The 27698-nt window shown below is 37.6% G+C and overlaps 1 protein-coding gene across 12 annotated transcripts; it reads right to left on the reverse strand.

Moving 5' to 3' along the window:
* Positions 1-4482: 4482 nt before the first annotated feature.
* Positions 4483-24477, reverse strand: APG7 (ThiF family protein). Of its 12 annotated transcripts, none has more exons than XM_082909473.1 (17): positions 24140-24477; positions 23066-23275; positions 19439-19633; positions 9011-9228; positions 8585-8776; positions 8444-8498; positions 8248-8342; positions 7896-8085; positions 7677-7782; positions 7443-7587; positions 6870-7028; positions 6587-6775; positions 5926-6114; positions 5733-5848; positions 4996-5155; positions 4741-4913; positions 4483-4623 (listed from the first exon to the last, which is right to left on the reverse strand). In XM_082909473.1, exons 3-16 carry the CDS (start codon positions 19572-19574, stop codon positions 4743-4745), a joined length of 2121 nt encoding a protein of 706 aa, XP_082765599.1. In that variant the 5' UTR covers positions 19575-19633; positions 23066-23275; positions 24140-24477; the 3' UTR covers positions 4483-4623; positions 4741-4742. The 12 variants fall into 12 exon arrangements, with proteins under 12 accessions (XP_082765599.1, XP_028063290.2, XP_082765602.1 ...); XM_028207489.2 differs by having other exon boundaries at positions 19439-19642; XM_082909476.1 differs by lacking the exon at positions 23066-23275 and having other exon boundaries at positions 19439-19642; positions 24140-24472.
* Positions 24478-27698: the final 3221 nt, after the last annotated feature.

Consider the following 27698-nt stretch of genomic DNA (forward strand, 5'->3'; position numbering starts at 1 on the left):
AAACATAAGTAAGTAAAAATGATTTACAAAAAAGTGTCCCAAATGTTTATAGGACCCAATTTTTAAAAAAAAAAATTAACCAGCATAGTTGTAAAAAGAAAATACTAAGCTCAGATTTAATTCAGACCTATCCCAAGTCCGATTTATTGAGCTGGGACCAGGTTTGGGCAGAAAAATTCAGATTGAAAGTTAGGTAATCAAATAGGGCTGGAGTAACCATCAAACCCAATCAAATTCACCCAAGTTGCATCCCTAAAAGAGAGGATTATTGAATTTAGATTATGTTTGAATTATGAATTTATAAATATATATATATATATATAAATAATGGAGATACACCAAAAAAGAAAGCAAATAAAACGAAAGACACTAAATTCAAAGGGTGTTGATTTACAGTTTTATTGTTTGGTATAATAAAAAATAAGTCAATAGAAAATGTTTTATATGTTATTGAAAACTGAGCAATGAGACAGAAGAGGGTCAAATTGCTAGAGCTGATGCAGCAGGCATTGCTGAAGGGATTGGCCCATTACTTAAATGACCAGAGGAGAAGGGGGCATTCTATTTGTAAATTTTAGTTCTTATTATATTCCAATTTAGATTTATAAATTTTAATTCTTATTATATTCTAATGTAAATTTACTAATAAGGATAATCTATATTAAACCCTAAAATAAAATATTTTTTTTTTCTCATTGTACACCCCAATCCATTATTCCAATTCAAATCTCTACATCTTCTTTTTCAAGAGATCAAAATTAGTTTGTCTTCCTCTTCTTTCGCACTCCAAAACTCTAATCCACCTTACCAAAACTCACAATTATTATTAACATCATTTTATTTTATTATTTTGAAATCATAAACCCTAGAAGAAAGTTTGAACAATCAAACAATGGAGGAAAGTGATAATCAAGATAATATTTTGAAGCAATCCATCAAAGAGGAGGTAAGCATTCATATAAAAATCAAAATATTTTCTTGATTATCACTTTCCTCCATTGTTTGATTGTTTAAACTTTCGTCTAGGGTTTAGGGTTTTAAAGTAATAAAAAAAACAATGATATTAATGATAATGGTGAGTTTCGGTAAGGTGAATTGGAGTTTTGGAGTGAGAAAGAAGAAGAAGAAGAAGAAGAAGAAGACAAACTAACTTTGATCTATTGGGGAAGAAGATGTAGAGATTTAAATAGAAATAATAGATTAGGGTGTACCACGAGGAAAAAAAGAAATTATTTTAGGGTTTAATATGGATTGTCCTTATTAACAAATTCACATTAATATATAATACGAATTAAAATTTATAAATTTAAATTGGACGTACTAAGATATTTTTTGGATTCAAATAGAATGCCCCGAGGAGAAGGCCATGGCCCTAATGGCGAGATTCAACCGAGCAGGGAGAAAGGCCCTGGCCCAAATGATGATGTTAGATCAGACTGGAAGGAAGGCCTTGGCCTGGATGATAACGCCCACCCAAGCAGGAAGGTAAGCCATTGTCGAAACAGCAACATCAACTAAGGAAAGAGGAAAGCCATGGCCCAAATGATGACACCTGCCTGGGTAGGAAGTTAGGCCTTGGCCCGGATGGCGACGCTTGCCCGTTGCAGGGAATAGGGCCGGCCCTGAGAATTCAGGGCCCTAAGCGAGCTTCTAAGTTTGGGCCCTTCCCTTGTACATACGCCTAAAAAAATATATATATATTTGCTAGTGGCCACTCAAGTTTGCTTGAGTAAATTTGGGCCCTTTGTTTGTTTTTTCAACTAGACTAATTTTTTTATTTGTTTTTAATATAGGCCTGCAATATGTTTTTATTTGGGCATTTTATAGTGGGCTGTTTTATTTTGGAGGGCTTCTATTTTAGTGGGTTGTTCTGTTTTTGAGGGCTTCTGACAATAATTGGACTTTATTTAAAACTTGATAGTATAATGGATCTTCAAAATTTGGGGCCCTATTTTGGGCCAAATTTTGGGGGCCCTAGTGTCACGTACCGACTCATTAGGGATGCGAGTTCTACACCAAGCACCTTGCAAGCGCATTAGTCTGTGAGCGGCAAGGCAGACAGGGTAGATCCCTATCGCATCTCCTGGGTTGGTCCTTGGGCATAATACACGGGGGTATGCAGTACCACTCGTGGAGCCGACTTCTCGGGAGGATGACAAGCGCCCAGTCCTTGACAAGTGGTATCAGAGCCAGCCTAGGGGCACTGTGATGGGGACGGTACGTGGGACTTACACCAAGCACCCTCATTGTGGGGTCCGCACCAAGAATGGTGTCCGCGCGGGACGGGTTTCCCGTGGGTAAGGGAACGGACAAGCATGGGGACATGCAGGGTAATGTCCCCCTGACGAGGGCGTCAGGGACTGGCAGTGGTAGCATGTCACGTACCGACTCATTAGGGATGCGAGTTCTACACCAAGCACCTTGCAAGCGCATTAGTTTGTGAGCTACAAGGCAGGCAGGGTAAATCCCTATCGCATCTCCTGGGTTGGTCTTTGGGCATAATGCACGGGGGTACGCAGTACCACTCGTGGAGCCGGCTTCTCGAGAGGATGACAAGCGCCCAGTCTGTGACACTAGGCACAGGCCTTACTCGCCTTAGCCCAGGGCCGGCCCTGGCTCGGAGGGATGAGCAGCAACCGATCCAGAGACATAATCAAGGACAACACCAGAAGAGATTGGCCAGTCAAGTAAATTAAGGGTTGGTTTGGGAAGTGGGTTAGCTTTTGACTTTTTGATTTTTTTGGCTATTTTAGCCTAGGCTAAAAATCTTTGTTTGAGAAAGACTTTTTTACTTTTTTGACTTTTTTTGTGAGAGAAGAGTATAATGATTATGGATTAGATGTAATGTTTTGTTGGTTGTAATTAAAATAGCCTATTTTATCTTTTGTGACAAAAATAGCCAAAAAAACCTACAAACCTGCTTTCCAAACGGTGCCTAAAAGCCTAACCGAGCAGGTTATCAATTGTTGGTATGACATCAGTACAGGTAGTCGCTAATAGTACAATCAGGAGAGACGATCGGGTCGAATATTCCTTATAATGTAAAGGGTATCATTCCTAGAAAAATCTGGTTGATCGAAAGGTAGGGCACATGGGGTACTACCCTCACTCATGTCAAAATCGTAACTAGGGAGAAAAGTTAGGACACCTATAACGAGAGAACACAACCGATAATTACCCCAAAAAAAAAGAACACAACTGATGGAAGGATAACTCACTCTACAACTGAGCACTAAAGCCCTAAATCCTTTCCTTTGTGTCTTCTTTCATAAGGACTTTCCAGCTACATCCCAGCCAACAGTAAGAGCCAACAGTAAGAGCTCTGGTATTGTTCAATTCAAGTGAAAGGCAACCCTGTACAGAGGCGAACTAGAGTTTTACTGATACAATCACCATTCTCACCGCTACCACAACTACCGCCACAACTATCACAACCGCCAACCCCATTGTTTTCAATGTTAAACCAAACACAGTAACATTCAAACCAAACACAATAACATTCAGTGTTTGATTTAAGCTTTTTTATTTTCGTATTTTTTTGTTTTGAGTAAATTGATTTAAAATTTTAAATATTTTTTTTTATTTTTTTAAATACACCTTACTTAGATGTATCTAAAAAATAAAAATTTATGAAAAAAACATTTTAAAAAATTAATAAATACATAAAAATACAAAAAAAAAAATTACTAAATTCTCGGGTTTTTTTTTTTTTTTTTTGTATTTTTGGTATTTAGTGAATTTTTAAAAAAATTTCTTCACAAACTTTTTACTTTTTAAGTATATTTATGTTAAATATATCTAAAAAGTAAAAAAGACTTTTTAAAATATTAAAAAAAATTCAATTAAAAAAAAAACACACAAAACAAAAAAGTAAAATTTTCTAAAAAGTGATTTTGGAAAAATGACACCAAGCAAAGTGATTTATTTTGCAAAAAGTGTGTTCCCAAACATATTCTTTTACAAAAAAAAAAAACTCTCCCAAAAATGGTTTTTGTCGAAACCAGAAGGCAATTGAAAGAACATTTCGAAAAGTTCTGGTAATTTATGGTGCACATAAATTCAGGTTTCTATTTGCTCCGCACAGTGAGCCAACCTCCTTCAAAAGCATCTCTTTTTTTAATGATATTATGAGAAGAAAAAAACATCCCTACACAAAAATTATGTAAACCAATGGCACTACGATTTAATTGCAGAAGCTACAAAATCCAAATTAAACTCGAGAGAGGCTACCTTTGGATCACTTTACCATACAACCTGATCTATCCCCCAAATAATACAGCTGGGCAAAGAGCATATCCAAAATCTATTAAACCATTTATAACCAAAGAGGGTATTTTAGTCATTTTGTGCAGATACGGTTATCCTGTGATAAGTTATCCCAACATGTACAGGATAAAAGAACCCCGGATAAATTATCCCAAGTCACAAAAGTCTAACCAAATATGGGATTCTGCCCCTTATTCGTGAATCCAATGTAACATATGGCCATCAAGTCAAAACTTCTTTATTGGTAATGTGGCATTAGCAGTCTCATCTCCAAATTAAGTCAACTTGGCCATTTGAATGCTATATGTAACACAGTCAACTGGTTCAATCATATCATATAAGGTCCAAGAAGAATCCCTAAAATAAAGGTGAAACCGATAATGAATGTGAATTTCATTTGGTTTCCTATTAAGTTCTCTGTACAATTGGCAAAGGTAATGCAACAGACATAATTCATAAAATTAAAAAGTTTACCCTCAGATTTCAACACAATCATCATCATCGTCATCCTCATTCTCCCAGTCCAGCATAATAGAGTTCGCTGACTTAATCAGCTCGGTTAGTCCAGTAAGATCCTCCAGATAGGTTGGATGATTAATGGCTTCAAGGACAAAATCCAACCCTCTTTCTCGATATTCTGATACCACCTGAACCGTATGAAATTCATAAATATAATGAAAAAATTAGGAAAAAAAATGAGGAACAAGAAGAAAATTGCTACACACTTACAGTGCAGCAACAAGCAGTACAACTATTTGAGGAGTGTCCAACAAGTGTCATCTGAGAAAACTGTGAGAGCGATCCTCGAACTTGATGCGGTAAAATGCCAAGAGGTTGCTCAGTGCTTCCACTGTCAGTAGAGTTTGCAAACTCCGCCTTGGCATGTATCCTGTTGTGGTACAATAATGAGAATGAGGACCAGAATTGAGAAGGAAACCTACATTAAATGGGTTATTTTCGCTTTTATCCCCTACACTGTTATTTTTTTTTCTATTTCATCCCTACCGTATCAATTTCATCTATTTAGTCATCAAAGTTTCTGATTTCAGATCATGTGAACCTAATTTGACGGTCGAAACGAAAATATAATATCAAAATTTGAACAATTTAACCATACAGGTTGGTTGTGGGGTGTAGTTTGTTCAAAATAATAAGAAAAATGAGGAACTAACATTGAGGGAAGGTAGCATCAGTGTTTGGTTGTATGTTTCAAGCTGTTCTAATTTTGAAATGACTTTTTTACCAATCAAATCAAGTTTTAACAGTTGGTGACGTGAGCAATCATTACCAATTGGACCACTTGAACTGAAATTAGAAACTTCATAGATGAAATTAATATTTTAAGGATGAAATAGAAAAAATAGTGATAGTTTAGGGCATAAAAGTGAAATTAATCAAAATTAAATTTTCTCAACTAAAAATCAGCAAATAACTGAGCTTCGTTAACATAATTTTCAAGGAGTTACCCATGAGGGTGATGTAGAATCCCCACTAAAAGTTCAACAGCAAGGGCTGAAGCAATAGGAGCAAGCCCCGGACGAGTAACTGTGCATTGTTGGTCCAAAGTGCGGTTGGCAGTTGACTGCACATAGAATGAATAGTCAGTGATTAACATATTTTCAGCAACTTTGAAATTATGGTTTCCGTTTAGAAAATTACATCAACTGGGGCAACCACGTCATTGCAAAAGTAACAACCCAATCTGTGCTCTCCATCTCTATCCATCTGGTAGAAGTTTCCCATTTCACAAGATACATCATCTTTGAAGTCACGAAGAGTGCCAAGAGGACCAGCACCATGCCGCATAACCAAGAAGCTATCGAACCCTAAAGCTGCAGTTATAGTGATCTGGAGATATAATACATCAGTGAATATAAGAACCAATCAATCAACAGTGTCCATGCAAACTATTTGGAATTGGCTCTTTTAGTTAGGCTTATTTGTCTCCAGTGAACTTTTTTAAAAATTATGTCAAATTTCTCTACTTTTTAGATCCATCTTGACTAGGTGGTCATAAAAACTTTAAAAAAATATATATATATATATATATATATATCTGAATTTTCTTTGAATAAAGTTCAGAAAAGAAAAAAATAAACCAATTTTTTTGGGAGCTTTTTGGATAAAAAAAATTGGCTTATTTTCGTCTTTGGTCAACTTTTTTTCAAAATTGACTCAAAATGTTTTAAATTCTTAGAATGAGTTGAAAAAAGAAGTTCGCCTTTTAGCTTTAGGCAAATGAATAACAGCAAGATCAGGAAATCTGATGGAAAGTTCACAAGAAAAATGCAATTTTATAAATAAACAAAAGGATAACAACCTTGTTAGCATTAGCACAAAGAAGAGTAGGGAGCCATCGACTTTCCCTTGTATCAGTCAACAAGAAAACAGCATCATGAGAATCAATTAAATCGTGTAGGCATCTGCAATCCTCAAGCACACTATTCACTTCGTGGCTAGGCACCGGATGGCCAGGCATTGGAATAGCCATCACAACACCTTCAGCTTCCTGAGAATAAAACCAACACAAACAGGTACATGGAAATCAAACTTTTTGGGTTGAATTAGGCGGATGTAGCTACGTAAAGGGTAATATTAATTACCACAGCCGGAAAGATTCTCTTGAGACTTTTAACCGCTGCTGAAGCTTTAAAATCGCCACCATTGAGGCAATCGTCCAATGTATACAGGGATTGCCTCAGCGGATTAGACATAGCCACCTTACCAGAGTCAAGTAGTGTAATTTTCCGAACACCCCAAGCCTGCAGTTGCACAATAATTTTCATAAACCAGGCAATAGAACAAGAGATTGATGTTTGTTAGTCTGTGTTCTAGATTGGTTTAGTCCATAAGGGTATTTTGGTCATTGTGTATTGCAATGCTAGTAATATAAATGCAAGTTACAGTGTACAGTTTCATGATTGAAACTCTACTCCTTTTTCATCACTCCGTTCTCTCGTTCTTTTCTTCCCAACTTTAATACATATTGACAATTAACTCTACTCCTTTTTCATCACTCTGTTCTCTCATTCTTTTCTTCCTAGCCTTAATACACATTGACAATTCTACTTGGTATCATGAAACTGTACACTGTAACTTGCATTAATATTACTAGCATTGCAACACATAAACCAATCTAAAACACACTAACAATGTTTAAGTTCTTATTCACTCACCATAAGCATGCGGGCAACCTGGCATCCAAGTGTACCTGCCCCTAAGAGAAGGCACTTAGTTGCAGATAACATGTTTATGTTCAAAGACGGCAAAGCACGCCATCTCATTAGTTTTAAATTTAAATCAGCAGCCGATATTGCTAACCTGTAAACATTTTAATCTTTAAATGTTAAGGATGCAAAAGAATAATACTGTTATGGGCTATGGATAGACAAGACAACCTCAAAAAATACCTAGTTGGATCAATGGATTTAGAAAGGCTAATACACCTGGGTACCTTCTTCCCTCTATTAAGTTCCCATCCCACGGCATTAGGAATATGTTGATCATCTTTCCATCCTAAAGAAATATTGTTCATGTGTTCAGGAAAGCCAATTCAGAAAACACATTCAACTAAAAAAGGAGAGAGTTTTAATTAGAAGAGAGTTGTTACCCAATTTCCGTCGCTCTACCTTGTGAAACTGTTATCAAGGCTTCACCAATGAGGGACAAGCTCAGATCAGCAAAACCACGATTCTCACGATAGCAAAAAAAGTGAATCTTTTCGAGATTCCATCTTGAACAAATAAGAGCAAGAAAGTTGCGAAGAGGCCAACCGGGATTACTTGGAAGATGACACGGGTCGTAAAAGCCAAATAAGAACTGCCACAACATACAATGTAGCTTTATGGAAGAGTCATCTAAAACTTTGACATAACTTTAACAGGATTCAATTCACCAAGTGTTTTAAACAAACTGTCTTGTTCATTTTAATTGGCAAAAGCTAGTATAAGTTTACAAAAAATGTGAAGTATGTGGACAAACCTTATGGCCATCGTGTTGGGATGATTCCCAGTACTTCAGATGCTTAATAGTAGCATGTGAGTTTGAAGCAATAGAGACCAGGAAAAAAGGCACATCTGCAACAGAATCGCATGCTTTAGGCACTCCATCAAAAAATAAAATAAAATAAAAAAGCAGCATAAATAAGGTTTGAGTAAAAATACAGTGGGCATTCTACCTGCCGTTGCACTTGAGTTACGCCACTCATTACAAGCTGCAGACAGCGATTCAGCCTGTATGCCACAACAATAACCTTTGTGTAAAAAAAAATAAGGAAAATTAAATACCATACTCACAAAATTACTAACATTCACAGCACCTCTTCCAGGCTTAACCACTGGGAAGCTGGTCTCAAATCAACCAAGGTTGCAGGAGGATCAAGCACCAGAGCAGGGAAAGCAAACCAATAATGAAAACTCCACTTTTTAAGGTCAGCAAATGATATAAGAAGGAACCTTGAAAGTACTGCACTGTCCTCCTCAGCTTTTCCAGAATGGATGTCCTCCCAAATCTGATATTCAATGAAAAACAAACTTGTGATATGAGACTTTTGTCTATTTGCTATATAGCAAGCCCCACCCACCCCTTTGCTACTTGAGCCGAGGCCCAGGGCCATTTGCAATCTGCTAAAGGGCTGTGGAACTGATAAGACTCTTCAATCAATTTGACAAACTCCACACAATAATACTTGCAAAAACAAAACACATGTATGAAAGAGTAAAATCTATTCGTATAAGAAAGATACCTTATTTGCCTCAGCCTTTAGCAAGCTCTGTTTGTCAAGTGCATGGAAACCCTCCAACGTATTTGTGTTGAAAAGAATACCAGGGACAGAACATTTATTCCTATTGCCACGGCTTGTTGTAGTTACTGATGATTGCTCACTTGGTTCAGGTGGAAAGGATTCAGCAAGAAGAGTTAAATGATTTGATACTTGAGAATGTGAGCAAGGTGCATAGAAACCTGGCACAACATTATTTCACCCTTCAGGTACATTAAATTACCCATTAAAAACAATTAATTTGTATTTCTTTTCTTGTCAATTAAATTGCACAAAAAAAATTAAGCTTGCTATTACAGAAATCTAAGTAAAATAACCAAAATCACTGCGGCAATAGAGGTCAGCTATATGGACCATATTTTCCATGAAGGTCTAAGATTAATTCACGACTAGCTCCCAGCCTGATATCCACCCACTAATACAAGATCCTGAGAGGCCTGATCGAAAGGTCACTATCAGTCAGCAATAACTATTTTGTCATTTATGCATTGTAAACTCATAAAACAAGATTTAATTTCATTTAAGAGCATCATGTCTGAAGACTTTGTTTCACAGTTGCATTTTCCTTGCTCCAGAGTTTCCTGATCCCAAGATCTTGTTTCAAAAATATAAAATGAGGGTGAGGGGAAAAAAAAAAGTGCACCCTAGCAATTGCAATCTTAGTTGAAAGTGAAGCTTGAATAATCAGCTTAGAGTATGATGAGATATCACCCCTTATTTATAAATGAAGATTAGGGTTTACAAACAAGACAATTACAAGATGATCCCTGAGGGCATAACAATGATTACAGACCCTAGTGCCTTTCGGCTAATAAAATACTAAGAGACTTTCGGTGATTATAATATGCCAACACTCCCCCTCAAGCTGGTGCGAAGATATCTCTCATGCCCAGCTTGCCTAATATGTCATGAAACGGTTTATTTCCAATTCCCTTGGTGAGAATGTCAGCAAGTTGTTCACCAGACTGAACAAAAGGAGTACAAATGGTACCACTAGTGAGTTTCTCCTTAATGAAGTGGCGATCAATCTCAACATGTTTTGTCCTGTCATGTTGAACTGGATTGTGAGCAATGTTGATGGCGGCCTTATTATCACAATATAACCGCATGGAGTCCGTCTGAGCAATACCTAGATCACTCAACAATAATTTGATCCATAAAAGTTCACACACACCTTGTGCCATAGCTCTAAACTCAGCTTCTGCACTTGACCTGGCAACCACATTTTGTTTCTTACTCCTCCAAGTAACTAGGTTGCCGCCGACAAATGTGCAATACCCTGAAGTTGATCTCCTATCAGTTATTGACCCAGCCCAGTCAGCATCTGTATAGGCTTCTACACGAAGATGATCATACTTTGAAAAATACAGACCCTTACCAGACTTCAAATACCTCAAGATTCTCATGACAGCCTCAAAATGAATCTGATGAGGAGCATGCATAAACTGACTAACTACACTGACAGCAACAGCAATATCAGGACGGGAGTGAGATAGGTAAATGAGCTTACCCACTAATCGTTGATAGCTCCTTCTATCCACAACTTCTCCTCCTTCATCATCTCCCAATTTTTGATTGGGTTCCAGTGGGGTGGCACATGCCTTGCAGCCAAGCATCCCAGTTTCCTTTAACAGGTCAAGCACATATTTTCTCTGTGAGATAAATATCCCATCCTTAGAGCGAGCAACTTCAATTCCCAGAAAATACTTCAAGCTTCCCAAGTCTTTGATTTCAAACTCTTTGGCTAAGTATTTCTTCAACAGAGGTATTTCCCCACTATCATTGCCTGTAAGAACTATGTCATCTACATAAACAATAAGTGCTGTAGTCTTACCGCATGAGGAATGTTTCACAAACAATGTGTGATCTGCCTGACTTTGTTTGAAACCATATTTAAACATCGCCTGAGTGAATCTTTCAAACCAAGCCCTTGGAGACTGTTTGAGACCATATAATGACTTCCGAAGTTTGCATACTTTCCCTTCTGTTTGATGATTCTCAAAACCCGGAGGAATATCCATATATACTTCTTCTTCGTGGTCACCATGGAGAAAAGCATTCTTGACATCAAACTGATAAAGCGGCCAATCTAGATTAGCTGCTAGAGAGAGAAGTGTAAGAAATAATGTATAGAGAAAGAGAGAGAATAAATTGTATGTATTATTATTGATTGATTTATTTTGATATCTATTACAATGATTCATGATTCCTATATATAGAAGAGGTTGAGTGTGTAGTAGGTAAGGAGTAGGTGAAGTGGAGGTGGTAGTGGTGTAGTGGGTTAGGTTTAGTGGAGTAGGTGAGGTGGTAGTGGTGTAGTGGGTTAGGTTTAGTGGAGTAGGTTTAAGTGGGTGAAGTAGGTGGAGAGTAGGTGGATTTTAACAGCCCCCCGCAAACTCAAGGGGGATAGGAACTAACCAACTTGAGTTTGGAGAGAGTAATAAAACAAGAAAATACATAAAAATAAAAGAGGATAGGAGACACTGTATGGTCGTGTCAGACCATTGGTGAAGACACTGGATGGTGGTGTCATAACGTTGTAGAGGACACTGTATGGGGGTGTCATAACGTTGTAGAGGACACTGTATGGTGATGTCATAACGGTGTAGAGGACACTGGATGGCGGTGTCAGACCGATGTAGAAGACAGTTTATGGGGTCATGTCGGACAGTTGTAGCAGACAATGTTGTGACAGTTGTTGTGACAGTTTACGGAGTCTTGCTGGACCCTTGTAGAAACTAACCGGAATCTATGTCGGGACAGTTTACAGAGTCTTGTCGGACCCTTGTAGAAACTAACCGGAATCAATGTCGGGACAGTTTACAAAGTCTTGTCGGACCTATGAAGGAGCTAACCGGAATCAATGTCGGGACAGTTTACAGAGTCTTGTCGGACCCTAAAAAAGTCGCACCCGCAAAAGGTGTGCCCAATCTTTCAAAAGGCGTGCCATCAAAAGGCGTGCCCAATCCATAAAAAGGCGTGCCATCAAAAGGCGTGCCCAATCCATAAAAAGGCGTGCCATCAAAAGGCGTGCCCAATCCATAAAAAGACGTGCCATCAAAAGGCGAGCCCAAGTCATAAAAAGATGTGTCGGACATGATGGCGAGGCACGTGAGTGCCTTGACTGGCGCGCCCGTTTGTCGTCTGGCGTCAAGTGGCGCGCGATACGCGTGGCTGCCTCGCTATTTAACCAAGGTTGATGCTGAGGCTGAGGCAGACAAAAAAACTTCTGAAAATCCTCTGAAAACAACTCTTCCTTTGCTGAGAAAGAAACTCTGTAATACTTTGTAACCAACCCGTCTCTGAAACACTCAGCAACATGGCCTCTTCTTCCCGTCCAGCTACCCAGAACATGGCCTCCTCTTCCCGTGGTCTGCTCACGCTCTTTCCAGAACTGAACGAGTCCACAAGAGAAATAACTGGTGCGGTGGCCAGTGAACCTCAACCAAACACCTCTGGTTTTGCTCCGTTGAACTTTCCGATGCGGTCGGTGGAGCAAAAAATGGCGGTGCAGTCGGATGTGGAGGCCAATCAGTATACCTTGAAGTCATGTGTGGAAACCATGACTGCGGTTACAAATTTGTCGAACCGGCTGCAGAGTAGGACAAATGAGGTGCAGCAGTTAAACGCCCAACTGGCTCTGCTCCAACGCATGTATAAGGATGCGCGAGCAGAGATAAGTGTGCTAAAGGCGGAAAACAAGGAGCTGAAACGGAAGGCCAGTTTTATGTTCCGATTTGGAGGGCCGCCATATGCTGCAGTGGAGGAGCAGGGAGTAGTGATCATGCCCAGTGGAGTGGGAAACACGGAGGCAACACCGGCAAGGGCCGCCCAAGACGGTGGCAAGAAGAAAAGACCGGCGGAATAGGCGAGAAGAAAAATCCCACTGTTCCGATTTGTGTTGGTTGTGTTTTGTTTTTTTTTTTTTTTTTTTTATTTATTTATTTATTTTTTTTATGGTGTAAAATGCTGATCGGGGTTGATCCCCGGCATGAAGAAATGACAAGTTTGTAAAATGTTGTTTTTTCTTTTTTTTTTTTTTGTTTTTGTTTTGGGAGTGTTTTGTTGAAAAAATAAAAATAAAATGAAAGAAAACAAGGGAGAAAGAAAATAGATAAAAAATATTTATAGATGGATTATATGAAAAACATCAGTGCGATTGTTTCAAAATAAAGTGGGGTATTTAAAAAAGAGGAAAAGTGACTTGGAAAAAATAAATAAAAATAAGTGATTTTTGAAATCAAATGGAGGAGAGAGAGGGACAAACCCATGTGATAAAGTGGAGAGAGAGTCGGTGAGTGGGGTGCAAAAGGTGAAGGAGAAATGATGGATTGAAAATGGTTTGGGTCAAAAGTGGACACTGTTAGTGGGGAACATGAGTGCATTGATTATTTGATATAATAATAATAATAATAATAATAAAAAGTTAGAACAGTTGGAGAGAATGAGTGGAGTATGGTAAGGGTTTCATCCAAAGCCAAAATTCCTGCAGCGAATCACTTCGCAAATCCTAGCATGAGCTTTTTCTCTTTCCAGGCTTATTCATGAATTTCCTGGTGATTTCAAGAGCCTCTGGTGGCATTGTGGCAGAGAACACCCCAACCTGGATTTTGGGTGGCAGCAACTGAGAACACCCCAACCTGGATTTTGGGTGGCAGCAACTGGAAAATATCATAGATCTGATTTTTAAAAAACCTCGTGACAGCATTTCATCAGCTTCATCCAAGACAAACATTTTGATGTAAACAGGGCGAAGTGATTGTCTCCGCAACATGTCAAACACACGACCAGGAGTACCAACAACAACATGAACCCCACTGGAGAGAATGCGCTGATCTTCGCGCACACTAGTCCCTCCAACACAAGCATGAACCTTCACACTTTGCTGGGCAAGTTCAAGAGTGGGTGGAAGAACCAAAGCTTGGCACTCAACCAAGCTATAATCTAGCTGCTGCAGAATTCCAGAGCGGAATGTTGCAGTGTTTCCAGTTCCAGACTGTCTCGTCATATGAGGTGAAGAATTCTTCTCCATCAGCCTCACACATGACTACAGTTGCACAAATCTTTGTTGATTTTATCAGCGGAATAGGTTGAGGTCCGGCGGGCGGCTAAGGTGAGGTTGCCGCCCGCCGGGGAAGCGAAAATACTAGGTTTTAAACCAGCTCTGATACCATGTAAGAAATAATGTATAGAGAAAGAGAGAGAATAAATTGTATGTATTATTATTGATTGATTTATTTTGATATCTATTACAATGATTCATGATTCCTATATATAGAAGAGGTTGAGTGTGTAGTAGGTAAGGAGTAGGTGAAGTGGAGGTGGTAGTGGTGTAGTGGGTTAGGTTTAGTGGAGTAGGTGAGGTGGTAGTGGTGTAGTGGGTTAGGTTTAGTGGAGTAGGTTTAAGTGGGTGAAGTAGGTGGAGAGTAGGTGGATTTTAACAAGAAGTACTCTGACTGAATTCATTTTAGCCACGGGTGCGAAGGTCTCCTGATAATCAATGCCATATGTCTGAGTAAACCCTTTTGCCACAAGTCTTGCCTTGTAACGCTCAATAGACCCATCTGCTTTGTGTTTCACAGTATATACCCATTTACAGCCCACAGGTCGTTTGCCCGTAGGTAACTCAGTCAAATACCAAGTGTCATTCTTCCTAAGTGCTTTCATTTCCCCAATCATAGCTAGTTTCCACTCAGAGATAGCAAGAGCATCCTGAAAATGGTTAGGAATGCTAACAGAGGAAATATTGGACACAAACGCCCTATATGAGGATGACAAATGAGAGTATGATACAAACTGTGAGATAGGATGTTGAGTACAAGATCTCACACCCTTCCTTTTGGCAATAGGAACATCAAGATCAATGGACTCATGAGATTCAAAGTTACCTAGACTCTCATCAGAAGCAGGAGATGGCAGTGGAGTAGCAGAAACGGTCCCTTGTATCCAGTTAACTTGTTTTCTGTCGATGTCCCGGACATAAACATGCCCATCCTTATTCTTGGTGACAGTGGGTTCTATAGTTCCAGTAGAAGAGGGGGGTGCAAGAACAACTGGTTCTACCATAGGAGGCACAGGACTCACTTCTACCATAGGAGACACAGGACTCACTTCACACCAAGGCTCCCCCGGAAATGAGGACGGTGACACCGGAGAGGACAAGAAATAGGACTGGGACTCAAAGAAAGTGACATCCATGGACACAAACCACTTACGAGAAGAAGGGTGGTAACATTTATACCCCTTTTGAGTAGGAGAATAACCAAGGAAAACACACTTGAGGGAGCGAGGGTCCAACTTACCACGAGAGGGAGAGTGATTATGGACAAAACAGACACAACCAAATATTTTGGGAGGAATAGAAAACAAAGACTGAGAACCGAGGAGGACGTGAAGCGGAGCCTTTTTGTCCAAGACCTGGGTAGGGAGACGATTAATAAGATGGGCAGCGGTGAGAACAGCGTCGCCCCAATAGGGTTGAGGCACATTCATAAAAAAACACATGCACCGAGCCATGTCAAGAAGATGCCGATTCTTGCGTTCGGCCACCCCATTTTGTTGAGGGGTATTGGTGCAAGAGGTCTGATGGATAATGCCATGAGTAGAGAAATATTGTCCTAACCCAGAATCTATGTATTCCCCGCCATTATCAGAACGAAATATTTTGATAGTGGCCCCAAACTGAGTACAAATCATCTTATGAAAAGTGCGAAACACAGAGAAAACTTCACTCTTATCTTTCATGAGATACACCCAAGTAGCACGAGAAAAATCATCAATAAATGTAACAAACCAACGATGACCTTTCACAGACAGAACACGAGAGGGACCCCAAACATCAGAATGTATTAATGAAAAAGGAACTAAGCTTTTATTCAAACTGGGAGCAAAAGAAGCTCTATGTTGTTTTCCAAGTTGACAAGACTCACAAAGAAAGTCAGACACATGATGATTTGCGAAACTAGAAGGAAATAAATGCTTAAGTAAATGAAATGAGGGATGCCCAAGACGCCGATGCCACAACCATACATCAGCGGGGATAGTAGAAGACGTGGTGGAAGAATAAGCAAGTTTGTCCGGTTGATCTAGGAAGTAGAGACCATTTTTTGCACTACCACTGCCAATCGTCCTCCCCGTGACAAGGTCCTGAAAAAGACAATGATCAGGAAAAAACGTCACACAACAATTCAAATCCTGGGTAAGACAACTTAAGGATAACAGATTAACAGAAAACTTGGGAACATGGAGAACAGAAGATAGATGCATGGTAGGAGTGACTTGGACTAAACCTTTTCCAGAAATGGAAGAAACAGTTCCATCGGCAATCCTAACTTTGTCCTGACCTGAAGAGGGCTTATAGGCAGAGAAAAGATCAGAGGAGCCAGACATATGATCTGAGGCACCAGAATCAATAATCCAAGGCAAAGATGTATGACACAGGAAAGCACAAGGAACAGATGCTAAGTTACCTGAGCGGGCAAAGGACGAGGAAGCGGTACTGAGAGCAGTAGAAGATCGGCGGTCCAACAATTGGCGCAAAGCATCCTCCAGCTCAGTATCAGAAGCTTGGGTAACAGAAGTAGAATTAGAATCAAGGGTATCAACGGCACTAGACTGATGAGCCCGGGAATAGGAACCACGTCCTCGAGAGTGGCCTGACCGACCTCCTCGAGAACCTGACCGATCACCTCGACCCCCAGATGGAGTCCCATGAAGCTTCCAACATGTCTCACGAGTATGTCGCGGCTTCTTGCAATAATCACAGAATACAGACTCCTTAGCAGCAAACTGAGGAGGCAGGCTGAAGCCATCTCGAGGAGTAGACAGTAATGCGGAACGGTCAGTAGAGACAGGGGACATCATAGCTGACCGACGACTCTCCTCATTTTGTACATAGGCAAATGCCTCCTGTAGTGAAGGAAGGGTGTCCATACTCAGAACTCGACCCCTAACTGGATCATACTCCATATTTAGGCCGGCCAAAAATTTAAAGACCCGTTCTTGAGCAATGAACTTCTTGTACCCGACAGAATCAGTAGGGCAAACGGGCTTATAGTCTTCCAGGTGGTCAAGGCGTTTCCAGCCGTTGGTGAGGAAAGTGAAGTACTGAAGAACAGTCTGCTCCCCCTGAAGTGTGCTCTCAATAGAGCGACGCAACTCAAATGCCTGTGAAAAATTTCCTTTGCGAGAATAGGTAACAGCCACAGCCTCCCAAATGTCCTGGGCAGTCTCCATAGACAAGTAGCCCTCACCAAGTTCTGGAACCATCGAATGGATAAGCCAACTCATAATCAAAGAGTTGGTAATCTCCCATTGGTCATAACCTGAGTCAGTGGTACTAGGTGCCTGTATCCTGCCATCAACATACCCCATCTTTCCTCTGCTTTTCAAAAACAAAGTCAAACTTTGAGACCATGCTAGGTAGTTCTGACCATTAAATAGAGAGGTGGTGATTTTCAGACTAGGGTTGGGATTCTCAGTCATGGTAGTAGGTAGAATGAGACTCTCACTCTTTGGTGTTTGAGACGAAGAGGACACACTAGTGGAATCTGTCATGGATACAATACTACCAAACCCACAACAAACTAGTAGAAATTACAAACCCGGAAGGTGGTAGTGAGATAACAGGCACAATGACCACTATAAAGACATAACAAAAAAAAATTAAGAAATGATTTTTTTTTTTTTTTTTTTTAAGTTGATTTATTTATACATGTCTTTATATATAACTATATATATATCCGGCTCTATTTATATATATATATCAGGATATATAGGTATATATATATATTTATATACCACAGTGAGATCAGAGGCTGAGGATGACGAAGAAGAGGATCGACGAAATGGCTGGAGGAGGTCGCCGAGCTGCGGTGCTGTCGGCCGAGTGACGATCGACAGAGGAGGTCGACGAGGAAGACGGTTGAGGAAGACGAGCTGAGGGGATGAGGAGATCGACTGAGGAAGACGGCTGAGGAGATCGACTGAGGAAGATCGACGGAGGACGACGGCTGAGGAAGATCCACCCAGGTAAGCTTCGAACCCTAGAGTGTTGTTGGTGAGAAGGTCTACCAACGAGGGTGAGCCGAAACCCTATAGGTTAAGCTCTGATACCATGAAGCTTGAATAATCAGTTTAGGGTATGATGAGATATCACCCCTTATTTATAAATGAAGATTAGGGTTTACAAACAAGACAATTACAAGATGATCCCTGAGGGCATAACAATGATTACAGACCCTAGTGCCTTTCGGCTAATAAAATACTAAGAGACTTTCGGTGATTATAATATGCCAACAGAAAGAAAACCAGACTTTGTATTTCAATTACTTACCTAGCTATTTTAATTTCTACCAAGAAAAGAAGAAATTAAAGAAATTGATAGTTGAAATGTCAAAGGCTTTTTAATTCAACAATTTCTCATGAAATGTCATTCGTAAGTGCCCCCCTTTATCCCGATCGGGCATTCCTCCCCTCCTCTATGGATGGTTCTAGCCCTCCTTCCTTTATTAGGCATGGGCTAGTGATGGCGCAGTCATAGATTGGTTGGAAGCACAATATCGGATTTGGAAACCCGAAGTGAAGCCCATTGGTCCAAAGACTTTTTGGTCCCAAAATGTAATTGGTAGGATGCATGTCCCTGGCCTGCATGCCGGTGTGAAGCGAAGTCTCACATCGCCCAAGTACTAAATAATAATATCGAATACATATATGCTTAACAGGTAGTTATTATTATTGTTTAGTTAGATACAATTACGTAAAATTTAGTATGTGATTTCATTTTGTTTCCCAAATAATATTAGGAAAATTTCCTAATTAGATCAGGGTTTTGGTTCTATATATATTAGGGCTTTGACATTGTAATAGTCAATTTTTGGAGTATTATTATTGAGAGTCAAAGGCTGTGGCCTTCTTGAGTGTTTCTTCCCCTCTGCTCTCCTATTCTGTTCACTAGCTAGCACCCCTTATTTCTTCCAGGTACAAACTAGTCCTCGAAAATGAACAAACTTGTGAATTGTTGAGTTAAGCATTCTCAAGGTCTTTGATCTAATGAAAACTTTCTTTCAAAACCAAGTCGTAGTGACGAAAGAAAGGCAAATGCGTAGATCAGATCAGCCCGCCACTTATTTATCTCGTAGTTCCACTTTCAGATAATGGAGCAACACCAAAAGAAGTGAGCATTTAGGGCTAGGGCTTTCCTCTATTAGTTCTTTTAATTTTTTTGATTTGAGAATTTTTCAATAATATGGATTGATATCATACATGTGGTTGCAGTGATTGATCTCATAATCTAACCAAAATTGAAGAATCCAAAAAATTAAAATGAAATGAAAAAAAATAAAGAAGCATACCAAAAAATAAAGAAGCATACCAAAAAATAAAGAAGCATACCAGTAATAGGAATAGGGGATTCATCAATTCCTAACTTGTTGAGCTTTAGCGAAGATAATCTATGCCAGAAACCCTCATCTACAAAACTCTGGAACGGTGCAAATTGTAGAACAGAGCCATGTTCATTTCCTGACATACTTGCTGTTGTAGTTTACCGCTTTTCACGTCCCAAGGAGATTTTCAATCAAGTTGCTTCTGTTGCGACTACTTGGTTAACAACCAAATTGTTAAAACTAAAATCAACACACCATCTGAGACAAACGTTGAATATCCCTATCTAGCAACAACTGAAGCAAATTGCATAGATGTAATAGAAATACAACAAGCTTTGACAAGGCAAAAGACAATTTATTTATCAATAACTAACATCTTTTTATATCACATTTTATTTACCACATCATGTGGCATGCTCACATTTTTTAAATACAACAGGTCTCACATGAATGTCATCAAACCAAATCAAACCAAGCCTTAAGTCCCATCAAATGAGGTCGATTATATGAATCCTTCTTTTCCACTCAACTCTATCAAAGGCCATTTGGTTAATCAAATTAATGAGACTCACATGAATGTCATTGATATTTCAACAGTATGAGCATGCCACATAACGTGATAAACAAAACATGGTAAAAAGAGATGGTCACTCTAGCATTATTGTTTATTTATCTTTTTAAAACAATGCTACATTTTTTTTTTTTTTTTGGATAAATTAAAAAAAAAAAATTGCTAGGTTGACCAGTTGTATTTACCATGTGATGAGGCATACTCCACACCCTATAGATATTAATGTTACATATGTGGGACCTATTATATCAATGATAATGGAGTGTGACACATCACAAGGTAAATGCAAACGGTCAAACCAAATGGTAAGCATAGCATTGCTCTTTTTATCTTTCAAGTAATTTGTCCCAGATTGGTTAGTATCACAATCAATTTTACAATCAATTTTTGCAATATGCACTCCTCTAAATACGAGTCACAAAACAAACTCATCATGACAGAAAATTCCAAGAAAAATAACAATGCCAATATTTTGAAGTTTTCAAGTTTCCAAAATCTATAATCACACACCAGTCACTCATCAGTACAACATTCAAGATCAAAAAATATTAATAATTACAATCCAAATTCTCTATTCATAGTGGTCTTCACTATTGGGTAAGTGTTTTGTATTCTATGAGTCCATACAATTTTTATTTTTGTTTTTTATTTACTTACTTATTTTTACATGTATTTGGGTTGGGGTGTGGAGTGGGGGTGGATATGAGCCCAAAGGCCCACCCAACCTGCCCAAGCCTGCCCATTACTTCCAGGGTTTTGGGATTACATTTTAGGCCCATAAGGCATAGCAATTTTTTTAGGCTCGTTTATAATCATGGGCAGTCTTGGGAAGAATGTATGAAATCTAGCCCAGCCTGCAACTTATATACAAAATATATTTATACTTATTCATATTTTATATTATTTAATTTTGTTTGTTTGTCTATTGAATTTTGATCTAGTTGGATGAATATGTGGTTGGGTTGTCTATAGCAAGTTCGGGGCTTCATCTTTCACTGGATTATGAATCAATGAGCATTGCCTTGCCTTTAAAGTCCATTTAACCAATATGCTATTAGGGACCATTGTTGCAGTACTAAGATGTGAAACAGTTGTTATTTGGCAATACTCTTTAAACTCTTCTTTTCTTAATATTTACATATTTACATATATACTTACATAAATAATTTTCATGGTATGCATATCTATATACGAATATATTTGTAACTACAAAACTTTGTTGTTAGAAATGAGAAATAATATATAAATTAATTAGTACGAAAATTTGAGCTCTTAACTTTGAGTATACAAGAAAACACTAAAATCAAAAAATAATCAACATTATTTTATATTTTTGTGATACAATACAAATATATTTATCTATACTATTATATTAAGTGAAACTTTGATTTAGTCTCTGAAGCTCCTACCATGTGGAATTTAGGTGATTTAAAAATACAAAAAAAAAAAAAAAAAACTCCCACGTTTCCTCATTTTCCTAACCAACTACTTAATACTCAACTTGAAGAAGAATTTAAAGGGGGGAAAAAAAAAAGCCCACGTATCCTCGCCATGTTTCTACACGTTTCCGCCCACCCAAGCAATAATCAACCAACCATCTCTCAATCTCTCCATTAGTTTCATCATTTTTTTTTAAAACTTTTTTGGTTTCTTCCTCTCTACTTTTTGGTTTCTTCTCTCTTTTTTTAATGATATTCCCTTTCAAAGAAAGTACAAAACAAAATTGTTATATACAATTATGGCAAAGGAAATACAAACAAGATTATTATTCCTCTTTGAAGGTAAATGATCTAAAACTCATTAATTTTTATGACTATTAGAGGTTTGAGAAATTCTATGACTATGTTATTCTACTTCCATGTAAACATAGAGAGAACACTGTTGTAATCAGCAGTTGTGACCGTGATTGATTGTTGTAGCTACAATGCATTGCAGGGAAATATATCACACTAAATTAGTACAACAATGAGTTGCAAGTGGACGACAGCAGTATGAATCACCAGCCATTGGTCTAATATACTTTTAAGTTATTCCAATTTCAAAGGGTTCGACTCTTCTACATTGAATCATTGCATTTTATTGAGAAAGTAACACATCCAAATGGGTGCCCAGGGAAAAAGTTTAAAAATAAAAAATAAAAAAATAAAAACCATTCCCCACTAGTGGGCTTATTTCCAGATGTTGCATGGCAGTCCCAAAATGTAAAATAAAGATTCCAGGTAACAAAGAATGATGCCACAACAGTATCATTTATAAAGTACCCATTATAATTTCTCCTCGACGTGTCATAGTCCAGCCCCTAATAGCCAAATGAAATATTGAATGATAAATATATCTTAATTTACATAATAAACAAACTCTAGAATTCACATCTGTGACAATCATGAAGTTAAAAATAAGTTTGGTTAATTTACAAAAAGGATGGCACGAGGTGACAAGCAGTTGAATATGCTCTGTCTGGATTACTAAACCATATATTAAAGGAAAATTAACCAACTCAATTCTAAACTTAAAAAAATACTGAAAACAGAATGCAGACCAGATAATTTTAGCAAAGTTAGAGACAATCCCGCTGATCAAAAAAAAGTTCGACACAATCCTAGCAGAATACTAATGCTTTAACCTTATAATTGAGACCAAGACCTTGGACAACAAGTGCAAGTACAAGGAAGATGAAAAATGATTCATGTACTCTTGTCAGACAAACACTACCATTGCGAATCTAGGGGAAAAACTAAAACCATTTTCTATCTAAAATTGATCATCAGAAATATAGAGGTACCCATGTTAGTAACAAACCAATAAATGATAAGATGAATAAGCATTCATAATATCTTACATAAGTAATCACAATTAGTAGGTAGTCAAATATGTTGACTTCCATAGTAAACAACACAGATCCACAACAAAACAAAGTTAAAAAACATGAAGTCATTCAGATCAGTTACAAGGAAGTAGAAAATAACTTCTTTGACCAGAACAAGAGAAAAAGATAAAACATTTATACATAATTCAGTTGTACGACATATATATATATATATTGAGGAGTAGTTAGATGCATACTTAGGACCAATGTAGCCCATTGTTGTTCCCAATCCTCCATTAAGCTTTAACACAACAAGTTTGTCCAAAAGCTTCCTAGTTTCATCAGGATCCGCAACAATTCAAATGCTTCCTAGTTTCTATCATCCTAGTTTCTTCAGGATCTGTTTCTATAGCTTCATGGCTATGCAGGTGACACCCAAAACTTTGGCTGACGTGAAAGGTGGTACTCTGTAAAAGTGGTTGTTATAAATTGTTATAATTAGGTTAAATTTCTGGAAATGATTTTCTGTAAAAATAAAAAATAAAATAATGATAAATAAGTAAAATGCAAAGAGCAACACATTTTTTTTTTTTTTTTGATCCCTAGGATGATAGAAAAACTGCTTTAAGCCCATCTATATAGTAAACAAAGCAAACAAGCAAAGGATTCATTTATTATGTTTAAATTATCATTTTTACAACCAATTCAATTATGAAATTCTACATACTTGTTATCATCTTCAGATTTGAGGGCTTATAAAATTTTCAATGAAGAACAATTTGCACACAGGGACTCTTAACAGTTCTGTTTTTAGGTAAGCACGAACTTCTCACCTTCTAGACATGAAAATTCACAGCAACTATGTAAAAGGAATTGTAAGAATCTAGAATTTGTACCAAGTGATAATGATTCATGTCAATGTCAATGCTAACAGAACAATCAACTAGAAAATCCAGTTAGCATGATCAGCGAACTAACTTAATATTACATATAAATCAAGCAAATTCAAGACTAGGACCTTTTATCTTCCAAATTCAAATTTACCAGTTCTTGCCTCAACAAATTCAAACTTGCTGATAATCAATGAAATCTCGATTCCGAGTTAAAAACAATAGTGTACTGCTCACTATAATGTATTGAAGAAGAAATTCAGAGATATACACTAATAGATATGGAAAAATGCAAGAAAATAGGGCAAGAATGAAACGAGTCGAACCAGTACATATCTGTACGCGAATGAGAAAGGAATGAGTCGAACCAGAGCTTCCTCGTATGATATGTGTGTGTGGCTAGAGAGAGAGAGATTAGAAGCGAGATTGAGAGATTCATACCGCTGGAGATCTTCAGACGACGATGGCGAGCGGGCGAACTGACGAGCGAGAGAGCAGAGCTATACAGGTCTGTCGAACGCGTGCGAGAGAGAGAGAACGATCCGCCATAGATCTTCAGAGCTATTTGTCAATTCTCTCTCTAGAATCATCTAGAACACAAGCTATCAGCGATATATACACAAATATAAGCGTCAATGGCTACCCGAGAAGCGAGAGCTTCGACGATTCATTTAACACCGAGAGAGAGAACCATATCAGTGCTTGTGAAAAAGGGCTAGGGCAAATATAAGGAAAGTATAAGAACAAAGAAAATAAAGCGTAAACTACTAATCGGTCTTGGATTTGTTCAAGTGCTATTAAAAATATATTTGATAAAATTGTCACTAAAAATGATTATTTTGTAATAATTTTTTATATATGATACTAAAAATTAACAATTAATTTGTCATGATTTTTATAAATTGTCACTAAAATTTACAATTAGTGACATTTTTTTATGATAATTTTTTTTTTCATAAGACCTATTAGAGAATAAATTCACTTATTAAGACCTACACGTAAGTACCCCAAGAATAAGGCGGTGTTTGGCAAGTTGGTTTTTGGGTTTTTTTTGATTTTTTTACTACAAGACAAATGTTTTATAAAACTAAAAAAAATTAATCCAAACAAAATAGCATATCAAACCCCATAATCATTTCACTTTTTCTTTCACAAATATCACATCTAATCATAAAAAAATTCAACTATCTTCCCAAATAAAAAAAAAATTCTCTAATAATATTCTACAACTAAAAAAACTACAAAAAAATTCACTTCCCAAACACCCACTTTATTCATGTGATGGCAAATGCTAGTAGGAAAAGGTTATTTTTCTAGTAGTGATTCATGAGTGCTAACTCCAAATTTATAGTATATGTTATAGGCAAATGACATGAAATTTAAGCTAAATAGATAATTAAGGCCTCGTTTGGGAACAGCCTAATTTAGTAACTTTTTGGCTATTTGGCTAAAAAGGTAGGTAAAAAAAACTTGTATGTTTGGGATGACTTTTTGGCTAATTACGAAAAGATGTGCAAAAAGTAGAGAGAAAAGAGAATCTTTGACTTTTTGGTATGAGTTGTTGGCTTTTTGGCTAATTTAGTAACTTTTTGGCTAATTGGCTAAAAAAGTAAGTCCCCAAACGAGGCCTAAATATCTTAATAATTTTTTAGGACGATACTTGGTTATAATAAAAGTAAGTCCAAGCTCAATACAATTTAAGGCTTAAGCTTGTATAAAAATAAATGCACAAATAAACAAAAAGAAACCTTCAGCCCTAGATCTTCCCAAGTCATGTTCTTGACAAAGGTATATCATCAGCACCTGAAAATAATTTTCTTACATAAGATGAACCAAAACCAAGTAGAAACATTCTAATACAATATATGAATCTTAATAAAATTATAAGGTGAATACATATGTAATGCTCGTGTTAAAACATTTTATATCTCTTTTCAAAATCATGCAATGCCAGTTTATATCATAAATCAAGAATCATTTCCTTTACATTAGAAAATAACGCAATGAACACAACTCTAGGAATCCCTAGGTACAATATCTGCAAGCAGGCTATACAAGCACTACCAAATTGTCATTTTTACCAGTATTAACCAGAAGGCTCGATACCTAACCACGCAGGTTTCTAGACTTTCACTAAGAATGCACAGGCCAACATAATATCTCAACCACACCCCTACCCAAATTCACCAAGGCATTCACCATTTTTCTCAAAATAATAAACATTTTCAATGTGTTAAATATGCAACAATACTCAATGCAATGAATGAGAAATTAGTTTCGATTCTCCTAATTCTCATGCAATTTCTACAACAATCATAGCTATTCTCCACCGATAGCCTAAAACAGATATCTCTGAATAGATAAATAATTTTCAATAAAGATAAAATTTCCAACATTTCAAGATAGGAGTGATGATACATATCCAACTCCATATCTTTACCAACATCATCATCATCATCCCAATTTCACAAAAATTCCAACATTTATTTTCATTTCTCTTTACAAAATCAACTATTAAGATTTTAGGGCAGACCCCCTTTTCTTAATAAACCAATCCCAAGGATTCAAAATCCATCATTTTAATCACCATTCAACCATATTACAATCCCACAATCATTTTTAATTAACCATTTGAAAATCCCTCTTTTGATTTTTAAATTAGAACCCTAGATTTGTCCAAAAATCTCCAAATCACAATGTTGCTTTAGAAAAGCAAATAATCAAGTTAAAAATCATAAGAAAGTGTAGAGAAATCACTACCTCATGCTTAAAGACAAGGAAGAACAAGGGTTGAAACTCAATGACACCAAAAACCAACTTTGCTCCGATCAAAAGGAAGCTCTCGATGTGCTCTACCTTTTTAACAAAGGAATTAGGGTTGAGAAATCAATGAATCTATGTATATTTGAGGTTAGAAGGTGAGTTCTAAAGAGAGAGAGGTTCTCAACTTAAGGTTTTGAAATGTTTAGAGAGAGATAGATGAAAAAGTGATCCAAAAAGTGACTTTTACGAACTGATATACGCGCAGACCGCTTGAGCGCAAGAAATACCGGTCGAGCGACCAGATATAATAAGTGAGACTGCTCGAGCGAAGAATACCATGCTCCCAGAAGTTTTGCAGATAGAAGACCACCGCTTGAGCTAAAAAAGGATTGCTCGAGCCAACACTGCTCGAGCGCAGGAAACATTGCTCGAGTGAAGAATGCTACCCTCTTAGTACTTTTGCAGACCTGCAAAGTACTGAGAGTTCTCAAAGACTGCTCGAGCGACAAAAGCACCGCTCGAGTGAAGAGGCAAATATTTGGGCAAAGACTTCCTTGAAAAACAGACTCCCAACCTGTTCCAAACGCAGCCAAGGCACTCTAATAACCAAACTCAATGAGGAATAAGATGAACAAAGGTATAAACAACCATACAAAACAAGGAAATCCGGAACCAAGACATCAAATGGGTCGAGTCTAAACTAGAATCGCTATAGGATCCATCACATGTGTTGGATTGGACCGAGTTGGAGGTAGATGAAGATGCCTCGTATGAGGAGAGACCAGTTAAAGTCTTACATACTTGAGAACAAGTCTTGCAAGTCAAGACAATTCCATTGGTAAAGGTGTAATGGAAACATCACGGGGTTAAGAAAGCAACTCGGGAGCGTGAGGCGGAAGTCCATGAGAAGTATCCAAATCTATTTGTTAATGTTTGAACTTGTATTGAAAATCTTGTTGTGTTGATTTAATATAAACATTGTGGATGTTTTGGAAATGTGAATTGTATATTCAGTATTGAGAACTTATTTATCATTGTTACAAGGATGGATGGTCAGTGGATGGATCACGGTTATGGTTGAATTAATTATAATTGTTATTGTTTTGATTTTAAAATTTCGAGGATGAAATTTCTTAAGTGGGGAGGTTATAACGATTCTGGCTTCGACCTGACCAGTTCAATGTTTTGGATCCGAGTTTTCTTGTCTTGAATGGGTGTTGTTGTCCTTATTCATCTT

This window comes from Camellia sinensis, chromosome 15 (genome assembly GCF_055761805.1).
Source record: "Camellia sinensis isolate YWXY chromosome 15, ASM5576180v1, whole genome shotgun sequence".
NCBI lineage: Eukaryota > Viridiplantae > Streptophyta > Magnoliopsida > Ericales > Theaceae > Camellia > Camellia sinensis.